Source organism: Glycine max, chromosome 19 (assembly GCF_000004515.6).
Source record: "Glycine max cultivar Williams 82 chromosome 19, Glycine_max_v4.0, whole genome shotgun sequence".
Classification (NCBI taxonomy): Eukaryota; Viridiplantae; Streptophyta; class Magnoliopsida; order Fabales; family Fabaceae; genus Glycine; species Glycine max.
In genome coordinates, this window is record NC_038255.2 from 42770149 (window position 1) to 42782623 (window position 12475).

Below are 12475 nucleotides of genomic sequence, written 5' to 3' on the forward strand. Positions count from 1 at the left end.
ACAAACAAGAAAACTCAGCTTTCATGTTATTTTTTATGTTTTAATTACGAGATATCCTCACATCTCTCTCCGCAGCTTCTATAATGGACGCACTTCCTAGGTGACTCGATACACTAATAAATAAAAATTCTCTCTTAATTGAATATTCAGCCTAGAAATTCAAGTTTTTAAAGCATGAAATAAACCTTCTTAATTAGCCACTATCATGTGTATATATGTTAATTAAATTCATTTTTAATTTGAGAATGCCAATTTAATATTGATCTATTTGTGATACATATCTTTGGCTAATTACACTGAGTATGGTTTTGGTTTATCATAGAATAACTCTAAAAATGATTGTGAAACACCCATTTTTTCCCTTTAATTCAGAATTTAAAAACTTGTTAATAGATAAACGGCAAAGAAGTAAAGGGGTACTGTAAAATTGCGTAGGTACATTGTGTAGGATCATTCCAATAATATGTTTTTAGAAGTCAAATTCTGGCTAAAGTCACTAGATAGAGTGTAATATAGTATAAGCATTATTTGCGAGGGCTTTTCCAGGTTAAGGCAAAAGGGTATACCACTTTCACACAGCTTCTCCACTATACTTGCAAAGAAATATCCAAATACAGTAGCTGCAGACAGTGGCAGATGAAGTACGCCTGCTGAGAGAGATCTTCACTTTCTGCCTCAGAATATATATGAAGCTGAGCTTCAATATGGATCACTCTACTCATTAGTTTTGAAGTCCAAAGAAGTAAGCCTCTTAATTGTTTGTAAGAGTTACTAGCTAGATCTATGAGCCTAACAAAGTCAATTTTTTTAATATATAATATATGTGGCTATATATCTTTAATTTGCTCTTTTTACAGGTAAAATTTTGGAAGAACAAGACCAAGAGTTCCATGGAAGGAAACTTTCTGACCAGAAACACGCATAATAAAGGGGACAGGTTTGGGTTTGAGGAGCATTCATGGCCTGCTAGAAACTATGCTTGTAGCTTTTGCAAGAGAGAGTTCAAGTCTGCTCAAGCCTTGGGTGGCCACATGAATGTTCACAGAAGGGATAGGGCAAGATTGAGATCTTGCTTAACCCCATCATCATGGGTTTCTTCTGAGTTTCCAAATAAACCTAACCCTAGCATTGAGCCTAACCCAACTCATCTTTCATCCTCCTCTCCATCATCATCATGCATATCTAATAACCTGTTGAATTGTGCTCATACTTCTCCACTTTATATCCCTTCTTTGACTTTGTCTTCTTCACTTACTCCAGCTTCTCCCAATGGAGACAAGAAACCAAGAAGAGTATCTCCCCATCTTCTTCCTCTTTTGATTCATCAACGCTGTGAGGAAATTAAGATGAGTAAGAACAAAGCGAGTGGTTTAGGAGTTGAAGAAGTACGGGGTTGTGCAATAGGGGAGGAACTCAAGTTTTTCAAGAGTAGTACTAGTGAGCATAACATCAAGCTGGAGTTGGGAATAGGGTTGATTAAACAACCAGAAAAGTTAGATTTGGAGCTACGATTGGGGCACTGCTAGCTAGCAAAGTGTAATTTGTCAAACAAATATCTGTCTGATCTGCAAGTCTGCAACTTCAAATTTGATTTAACTTCTTGCACCAGTAATTCGTTAACCCATTTAAGCTGCTTATTATTCTATTATGTATTTGAAGAACCGACCTTATATTTTGTGAACTGAGCTCTTCTAAATTTGGTTACATTTTTAACGTTGCAATGGTGTGTTGTGGGGCGGGGGGGGGGGGGGGGGGATGGTTTATTCAAAGTTCGTAGAATCGAAAATCAGTTTGGTGTAAGGGCCAAGTGAAAAAAATTGAAGGCCACCACAATGGAGATATACGAACTTGGAGAGATTCTTAATCTTCATACTGTTGTATAGGTCTCAAGTGGAGTCAAATTTTGCTCTTGCTTTTCAAAAAATTTCACCTCAATCGTCTGATCTGACAGTCAATGAGTAGAGTTTTTGTTTAGTTTGACTGAATATAAATATTCAATTTGATTTCCTACAAACTATAATTAATTTCCTCGGTCTCTCAAGGTAGATGAACACGTGATCATTCAGATAGAAGATATTCTTTAAAGTATCCATGCATTTTCCTGGATACATGCACCTAGTCTTGATGTTTCTTGAGGGTAGTTTCTGTCTTATTCTTTCTCGGAAACACTTAATATAACCATATGGTCAAACGGCAATCAATGAGATCAAAACATCATGCTCTTACTATATATAAAGTTCTCAATAAGATTGTTTTATATGTAAACTGAACATATAAACGAACAATCAAATCAATATAAGAAATTAACTGAACATTTTCATTTAACAGTAATAAGTGAGAGTTAATTCTAATCTATAATATCATCATGATACCATAAAATAGCTAAAACAATTATTTGTTGCTTCAGTCTTAACGTGATTTTTTAATCAATTCTGCTAAAAGTGATTATAAACCAAACACAATATTAGTTAGACTACCTTCCTAGTTATAGTGCAGTTATTCTACGACATCACTATTTTCTTAGACACCATAGTGAGAGCTGGTTTATTCATTGAACATTCATTTAAAATATTGTGTAACAAGCTAGGAGTTCTTCACAAATAAGCAGTCAATCTACCTCCTCTTTAAATATATTTTCTAATACGGCATATGTTACAATAGTATAGATATACTGATACACACACATATATATAATGTATAGAGTAATATTATTCTTAATTACATTACTTTCCAATATATACTCTACCCTTTATACCTTTCTTTTATAATTAGAAGGAGAAAGAGAGCTTCTCTCATTATTTGTAGGCATGTATAAAAGAAAGATACAATAATAAAAGGATGTTGTATAAAAAAAATAGGTGAAATGAAAATAATATTACTCTCTATACATAATGGTATTTAATGCTCTCGGTGATGTTGAAAGCGGCGTGCTTATGGTATGTGATGATTCAGAAGACCAAAAAAATACGAAATGAAGTAGAAACATATATGAGATTGCGTAAGCATAATAATACAGGAGTAGAATGAAAAGGGAGACCCAGAAAATATGTCAGGAGACTCAGAAGGGACATTCAACCTGTTATGAATTTGATGTCCTTTTCCTATAAACTGTCAAACAGAACATAGAGGATAGCACACATAGTGTTATGTAGCCTTGGTAACTTAATTCGTTTCCCTTGTCTAATTTATTCAAAGTCGTTTAGGTTTGGTGTCATGTAATGGGTACCTTCTGCCTTGTGTGTTTTCCAACATAAGATATGTTGCATGTTCCCTATGTGATGTCTGGTTTACAAACCATGATGACCTTACCCTAAAAACAAACGCACAGTTTTTGTCAGTACCATCTAAAACAAGGAATGATAGGCTGATAGCTACTTTCTCTTTCTCTCTTGATTGGTCTGTGAAAATCAGTACCCTCTAAGATAGATTAAAGAAAGTAATTCAAGTTGGATTGTAGTTGTTTGAAAAAAAAAAAACATAAGAGTGGAAGCAAGGGAATTAATAAGGGGCCTTAGGTTTGAAGAAATGAAGTGTGCGTAGTGCAATGCAATGATGTCACATAAGTATGAATGAGGAATAATGAAGAGGAAATGGACATTTGGGTGTACAACACAACCTGCCAAAAGTGCAGTTCTAGTGAAAGCTGAGGGAATGGGTTAAAGTAAGCTAGTCGGCGCACGTCACTTTCCTCTTCCATTCATTCATTTACTTTTCCTCACCCAAATTCAATTACCTTTGCCATCTACCTGCACTCACCAAACCCAACCTCTTCCCAAACCCCAGAGAGAACAAAAATACAACACCTTTAATTACTCTCTTCCTAAAACGAATTTTCACCTTATCCCCCTCTTATGCGGTGTATTTGTGACAACCAACAATCATCTTAGGTGAAATTATTTTAACTTAAATAAAGATATTGAGTTCAAATCTTAAGTATATTGTGTTAAATACTTTAAAAAAAATATTCACAATAATCTTATTTAATTCAAATAAGATTGTTTTCAACAAAAAAAATATAGCATGTTTTTCTCCTGTTGAAATATCACCGTAAATTCTTCAATAGTTTTTAAGCAAAATATGTTCACTAGTCCTACTGCTGGTCACTGTTGGTCAATTTTTTTACAGTTCTATGATTGGGCCTTGGCCACTGGCAGGCTCATGATAGCTGGTCCACAACTAATTGGAAATGGAATAAGCCGACTATAATCATGTTGAATGTGGCTAATAAAGGGCACATTGCTTTGTTAATGACACCCTTATATTGATAAGTATTGTATGTGCTCTTGAATATAAATAAATAAATAAAAATTAATTTATACTTATTAAAAAATTTAGTTAACATTATTTAATTACACTAATTTCATTTAAAAATTTTCAAATTATCCTTTCTTAAAACTTGATATCAAGAATAAAAGAGCGTAATTAGAAATAAAGCATGATTTAAATGGAAGATAATTTGGGAATGGTCTTATTGAATAAGATAAAATTAGTTAAAATTTGTTTATATATAAGACCAACATATAAGTCATTTTTTTCTTATATTTGAGACCAACATTTTTTTAAGACCAACATCAAAGGAAAATATGTCCCTTGCTTTAGTTTACTTTTTTTTTATTTTTTTTACAAAAATACCTTTTACAAAAACATATTTCAATTGTTCATAATACAATACATAAAACCAGAAATCATTTTGTATTGGGGCATGCATTCCCAATATAAAATGGAAACAAATTTCTGTTTTGTGTTTGAACATATTTTTTTTGTTATATTCGAGATAGAAGGGAGTATGTCCCTTGCTTTAGTTCAATTTCTTTTTAAACAAATTAAAAATACCTTTTACAAAAATACGTTTCTTTTGTTCATGACGCAATGCAGAAATTGTTTCGTAATGGGGTGTGAGATCCCACTACATGATGAGTTTGGATTGTTTGGGAAAGAAAATTCATTAAAGCAAATTCTTTCACTATACTATCTAATCAATTTAATTAAAAATTTAAATTTAATTCAAAGAATTTTATTTCTTTGTTTCATTATATATATATATATATATATGGCATATTAAGTGGAACTAATTATCATTTTAAGAATGTGAGAATTTTAAATTTGAGTCATACATAAATGCTCAAAATTTTAACTTATTCAATAGTCACGATATCACTTAAAAAAGTAGCATATATTTTTTTCATCTAATTTTGACTGTTTAAATGTGATAGAAAGATTTATATTTATAAATTTTTTATTCATAAGAATCAAAGAAAATATCTGAAAATTTACATGTTTTTGTTTCTCATACCAAAAAATGTTCTCATACATTCGTGTGCGTATGAAAACACAAGAGTAAGGTTAAATTTTAAATCTCATCGGAAAAAAAGGACTAAATTTTAAATTAATATAAACCGAATAAGTTTATAAAGACTAAAATAACAAGACGTAATATAAGATATTGGAGAAATGAAAATAGTATTATAATTATTTTATAAACATAAATATACTGCTTAGATATGTGAATTTTATAAACATATACTAAAATATACTAAAAGTATATTAGAATGATTTTTAAAATTCAATCCAGTTTATAAAAAAAAATTGTTTAAGTTGTGTGATTTAGATTGAATTGACTCGATTTAACAACATTAATAACTCATGAAACTTCATTACTTGTCATTGCCAAGGAAAAGACACAAAAATAAACTTATAAGTTTGTTAGAGCTGTAGAATTTGTTTGCTTAAAAGGCTTCAAATATAGACATATGAGGTCTAAAGTACCAGTACAAATACACATATAACCAGTCCAATAAAAGAACCAGATTGAGAAGCTTATCGTACGTTCCAATTCTCAATTAATTAATTAAGTGTATTATATATATGCTGCTTTGTAACAACGAGAATCAAGCAATCCGTGTTGATAAACATCCAAGTGGAAAATGTTAACAAAGTAAAAGACGGGGCAATTTGGTAGAAAAAGCCATGACACTCGCGTTAATGTCTTTCGTTTTCTTGTCATTGTCCTTGTCTTATTTCCCATCTCTTCCCGTAATAAATATCTTCATTATCCAATCATAAGACTAATATTTAACTGATAACTCATTTTATTTAAGATTAATTTTACATAATAAATTTATATTTTTTATTTTATGCCATTATTTTAACCTGTAATATTACATAGGATAAATTCATGATAAATATATTTAAATGTATAAGTTTTATTTTGGATTTAAATTATTGTTTTAAATCATAATGTAAGATTACTTTTAATTATTGATAACTTATTTTAACAATTTATTAAAATCTAATTTAGAGATAAAGACTGTTTTGCAGAAATTTGGAAATGAAGATAAAATAGGATAAATTAAAATGAATAAACAATTGAGTATATAAATAAAGAAAAATAATAATAACTTCAAATGGTTTAAAATATTTGTGGAACTTCATTGATATATAGTTGACAATCCTTCTCACCTTGGAAGCGCATATCACCCGAGAAGGAATGAACAGATTTATTCGGGTCTAAAAAAAACGTGTTGCTTCCAATTTTCGATAGCAAGAAAAACGAGGAAGGGATTGTGTAGAAGACAAAATTACTCTTAATGTTCAAATATTTTTATTTTATTTTACTTTCTATACAACTAAGTAAAAGAAAATAAAAAAATAACTTTTCTTCTTCTTCTTTTCTTTTCTCTGGCTTATAAAAAACCTAAAAAAAGATTTCACTTTCTAGTTGTTGTTTTTTTTTCCTTTTTTTATTCGTCTCTTTCACTTTCTTTTCTTCACAACTTGCTTCCTAAATCAATCAAACATACCCTAATGATATGTTTTAATAGAATGAAAACAAAATAGAGAAAAAAGATAATAAAAAATAATTAAAAAATATTTGATTGATAGAAAATGAAAAAAAAAAACTTTCTAAAAAAAATTTAATTTTTTTCATAATTTCTACGTTTCCTTTTTTTATATTTTAAACTTTTTTCTTCACTTTCACTTCCCCGTACTAAACTGATCATAAAAGAAAATTAGAGTATGCTTAGATAATTTTTTCATAATATTTATAGGATAAGAAAATTAAAAAAAAAACTTCTCCAAACAAAAGTTTTCTTGAACTAATTTCTTCAAAAAATAATTTTGAACTTATTCATAAGTTAATTTCAGTTTATAATACAATTATTTTTTTATAAATATTTATAGACAAAAAGATTCAAACAATCTTTAATATGGAAACATATTTCTTATCTAGACAGCAGAAGGCCAAACAAACTTTTCTTTCTTAAATGTGTATGTACGTATATGGCATAGATAACACATTAGTGTTGGAATTGTTTAATTGAAATCAGTGAACAACTCTGCTTATGCTCTTGTTTTGTAATGAACAGCACTGCTTCCAATTAATCAATTTCTTTCAGGTGTAGGCCAAAAAAACGTAGGCCATTCGTTATGATGTTGATAGTGAAGGCATGTCGATATGATGTGCTGTCACTACCAAATTTTGGTGCCGAGTTTAAACTCAAGGACAAGTACAAACTACAAATGGCATTGCCATAATCTTCGATCTCTTCCATCTACACCTTCTTATAGGAAGGTTCCTGCATATGTTTCCTTGCAAATACTATAGGTGGGTAAAGGAAAAATGTTTGTATGAAGTTAGCATACATATGATTTTCGAATTCTATTATTTAAACTAGGTCTTAAATTTTTTAAATAATAAAAAAATAGAAGTTAAATACAGTTAATAAAAATAATAATAATATAAAAGTAGTGAGAAGTTAATATAAATTAGAAGAAAAATTTTAAATTTAAGAAATGATTTAATGATAAAATTATCCAATGAAATGTATATACCAAACAGAATAATTTTTATTATTAATAGTTATACATACTAATTTCTAAATATTGTATTAATACTATATATATATATATATATATATATATATATATATATATATATATATATAACATTTCTGAAAAGTAAAAAACAAATATCTTAAAACTATTGCATGAACAATACTATTATTATCCATAATTTTTTGTACTAATTACTCGAATCGTGTCATCACAGGTCCATTGAGATAAAAGAATGTCAAGTGTCACACAATGAATAGAGGCATGCTGTGCCATAATACCTACTAGGGCTAGGGAAAAACTCAGTATAACTCTTTTTGACCGACTGTTAATTGGTGTTTGAAGAAGCATTAAAGAACAAATCAACAAACAATTGATTTCTTTGTACAAACAATGGTAGTTTGACATGTGAAAGTTACTGCGTGATCTTTGCAATTTGCATGCAATCCTCCGAACCATTTTGTGATTTTTTTTTTGTGGCATTTTTTTTTAATTACAATAACTTTCCTAGGGATATTGCTTTGTGAAATAGTAAAAATTTCTAACATTTTTTTTTGTGTTCTTCGTTTCAACAAAATTTCTCCAACTAAAACAAAACCCCAAAATTGAAAGCTTTATTATCTGTATTTTATAAAATAAAAAGTAAAAATAAAAAATAATTGAAGAAAGTAATGATAACATTTACATTTTAAAGGTTCATGAAAAGAAATAAAAACAGTTATATATATATATATATATATATATATATATATATATATATATATATATATATATATATATATATTAAAGGGTAGTTTAGGAATAAAAAATGTATATACCAAAATAAATAATTGTCTTTATTAATAGTTATAGATTATACATCTATTTTTTTTACCTCACTTGTTATTTAATTTTTCTTTCATGTTCCATTTTGATTATTTATTAGGTTTATTTTTTCTTTTTCTTTCTTATCCGTCTCTCTCTCTCTACTCATTCACAGTATTTTTATGATGTTCAGTCAGTATTTTCCAAATTGCAAAACAAATTTAGTAAAAATTATTTTAATTATATAAAACAAACATTTATGATGTATATTGCAAAGACTAGAACACTAGTAATTAATATAAAAAAGAATAAGAACTCTTTAACATATACTTAATAGTAGAAATCCAGCCACAATTAAGCTTATATGAATGATTAAAAGATTAAAATATTTTTTAAAGTCATTTGATCATTTTAAAAAAATTATCAATTAAACTTAGAAGAAAACATATAACTCATATGTTAATCTTAATCATTCATAATAAATCTAATGGTTGATATATGCTCATTTTAATTAACTCTCATATAAAAAAAAAAAATATATTCTCCCACTAGCTAGATATATCAAACACATGTATTTATATAAATTAAATTTATTTTTATATAATTTAATATTTTTATGATAATTTATTCACAAAATTTATTGTAAAATTGAAAGTTTTTTATATTATAACATATAGATAATTTCTACAAAATATTATAGGTTAATTTAAAATTATATAATACATATCGAATTGACACAATATATATATATATATATATATATATATATATATATATATATATATATATATATATATATATATATATATATATATATATATATATATATATATATTAGAATATATTAAAATTGAAATGTTTTTATTATAACTTTATTGTTATTTAAGTTTGACAAAAAAATTCACAATATATATATATATATATATATATATATATAATTATATTTTAATGATTACATTAATAAAAATTATATTCTATATAATTGATGTTAATTTAAGATAGACAAATAAGTTATCTTCATATTTGATGTAACTTTTAACAAAAATGATTTTAGTTAAGACACCCGAATGCTGTTGAACTCCCAGTGGGAGAGAAAAAAAAAAAGATATGAAGATGATATAATGTGATAAGAAATGAGAGATAAAGATAAACGAGAGATTAATATTATCAAATTATACATTGACATTGTCAACTAATTTTATATAATTATTTAATCCTAAATTATTATATATATATTTTTTATTTTTATAAAATTATTTTAAAAGTTATATAAATGATAATTTATAATCAAATGTCAGTATAATATTATTTTATATTATTAGTACATAATTATTAAACTTTGAAAATAAAATATTTTAAAGAAAATGAAGTGTAAAGTCATTACTCTTAGCTTTGATAAGTTTACAATTAAGCTCCTTAAAAAGTCAAATTCATTTCAGACCTTTCACCGATGAGAAGATTTAATTCACGTATAAGATCCGGTATAAAGAGAATAAGTACAAGATTAGGTCATTTTAATTAAAAAAACTAAAGAAATTAAACCTAGGTAGAAAAGAATCAGAAAAACCCAAGGAGATTGACAGATCAAATCAATCATAATAAAGAATAATAAAGATAAACAAATATAAAAAATGAATTCTTGTCTGCTAGAGAGATCCCCACACAGCCGGCTTGTAGAATACTTCTCTTAGCAAACATCTAAGACTTTTCGACATCCTACACACAACATTCAGTACTTGACTATAATAGGTAGGTAATGTGTATGTCCTCATTTTGTCTCTTGCTCAAACCACCTTCACCCTCTCCATATTCTATAAGACTCTCCATTTCTCATCATAGAATTATTAATTCCTTTGTTACAACAAATTAGTTAAGTCCATATATCTCCCCGTTTACCATGGACTTAAACTACCCAGAAGAGTGCTACTCCAAGAGCTCCTGCGAAGAAACCAACGATGATATGGGAATTGGAAGATCCTATGAGTGCATCTTTTGCAAGAGAGGCTTCACCACAGCACAAGCCTTAGGTGGACACATGAACATACACAGAAAAGAAAGAGCCAACAAGACCAAAGCCAGTTTCTCTTCTCATCCTTCAAGTTCAAACAACGTTGATGGCATCAACAACTATGCAGATCTCGGGTTCTATTCACAGATTCCAAGCCTCTCCACTGCTCCTGATGCTAATAGCTACCGTGAAGTTTTCTTTCCTACCGCTGCACCAAGTGTTATTAGGCCTTCTTCCCATGAGGTTTTGTGTGTAGAAAACCAACGGGGTCATCACGTTTTTGAGCAAGATTGGAGGAAGAGAAATTTGAGCTTGTACACTAATCCGTTGGGTTTTCATGAAATTAAAGATAAGTTTGAAGAGAGTGAAGACAATGGCCTGGATTTGGAGCTGAGGCTTGGTCATCATCCATAGCATGCATATGCTTATCATGCTATATATATATATATATATATATATATATCAGATGGGAGCACGTAGTCACGAGAGAGAAACTAATTTTGACCATATAATTAGATTATATGATCAAGTTAATTCCTTACTTCACACACTTCCATTTTGATATATATATATATATGTGTGTGTGCGCTTTTTGAGCTCTATCTTATGACAATTGTATAGAGATGGCTTGAAGCAGCAGGAAATCAAAGCTCATGTGGGGCTTCTTCTAGTGAAAGGTACCCAGGATTCTTATGAGGAAGTTACTACTCAAATAATTTATCTCATGAAAATAATGTCTAGCACTGAATCTCACTACCCATGATTTACACCAGAAGTACTACTGAAGTTACTAATTATGTGAATGTTTCTTTTGGTACTCATTTTTGTTCAGTTTTTTGGTACGCAGCTCCTTGCTTGTTACAATAAAAATTAGGTAATTATTTATCTATTGTACCATTTTATTTTAAGAAATCTCTTAACATATAATCCAAAAACTCTGTCCATATAATAAAATATAATTCTGTCATTTCTCGACTGGTCCATATCTGCTTTGCATTGTTTGAAGACAGGTGAGATATCGATAACGTAACCGCTCCGGCAGGATGAGTATCAGCTCACTAAATCCATATAGAAGGAAACATTAATTTATGGTTCAGTTATGTTACTAATTTCCTAGATATAATAGTGGTTATAATTTCAAACATAAACTTACAAGCGCAGTTGGTTGCTCATCATGAAATTAATTTTTCTTTGTTTTACTTGGTATTGAAGCAATAAGCAAACTAATTCACAAAATGATTTATCTTCACTCGTCTACCTGTACTGTAAAATCATAGCATGCAAAAAGTGTCGGCGATCTTGTTAATAATCAACTGGGAAAAAATAAAACTTCGATGCAATTCTGTAAATATCTTTAATGTTATTGTCTAATCAGAATTGGAATTTTATTTTTGTAATTTAGGTTGACATTTAATGTATATTTTTATTACTGAATATTATCAAGATAAAATGTAATTCTGACTGAAATATAATACTAAAAATACATATGAAATTGCATCCAAATTTTGTCCAATAAAATATTACAATAATATACAGAACATCTTTTACACATCCAGAAAAACATTTTTTTTTCTTTTGGGGATCAGGGGGAACTGATTGTGTGACTCATAAAATACTTGCAGGAAAATACTTTCCATGCATGTTACATCATTTTCAGTAAATGTATTATAAATTTTGCTAGATATTTGTTTTTTTTATCATTTAAATTTTCTAAATCTTATCTATTAGTGTATATATGAGTTCTTTAGATTGTCTTAGGTTTGCTTCTACTATTTGACAGAGCTTTGTTTCTTTTTTCCATCCACTATGGAATTGCTTATATATTAGCAT

General features: G+C 28.5%; 2 protein-coding genes across 2 annotated transcripts; both read left to right on the plus strand.

The window, feature by feature from the left end:
* The first annotated feature begins 890 nt into the window (after window positions 1–890).
* Window positions 891–1526, plus strand: LOC102660083 (transcriptional regulator SUPERMAN). Its single transcript, XM_006604423.4, has one exon. It carries the CDS (start codon window positions 891–893, stop codon window positions 1524–1526), a length of 636 nt encoding a protein of 211 aa, XP_006604486.1.
* An 8740-nt stretch (window positions 1527–10266) lies between these two features.
* LOC102664910 (protein LATE FLOWERING) lies at window positions 10267–11605 on the plus strand. Its single transcript, XM_006605165.4, has one exon. It carries the CDS (start codon window positions 10535–10537, stop codon window positions 11057–11059), a length of 525 nt encoding a protein of 174 aa, XP_006605228.1. The 5' UTR covers window positions 10267–10534; the 3' UTR covers window positions 11060–11605.
* Window positions 11606–12475: the final 870 nt, after the last annotated feature.

Bases quoted from the DNA above. Each gene is read 5' to 3' on its own strand.
- LOC102664910 (XM_006605165.4), top strand. From the start codon at position 10,535: ATGGACTTAAACTACCCAGAAGAGTGCTACTCCAAGAGCTCCTGCGAA.
- LOC102660083 (XM_006604423.4), top strand. From the start codon at position 891: ATGGAAGGAAACTTTCTGACCAGAAACACGCATAATAAAGGGGACAGG.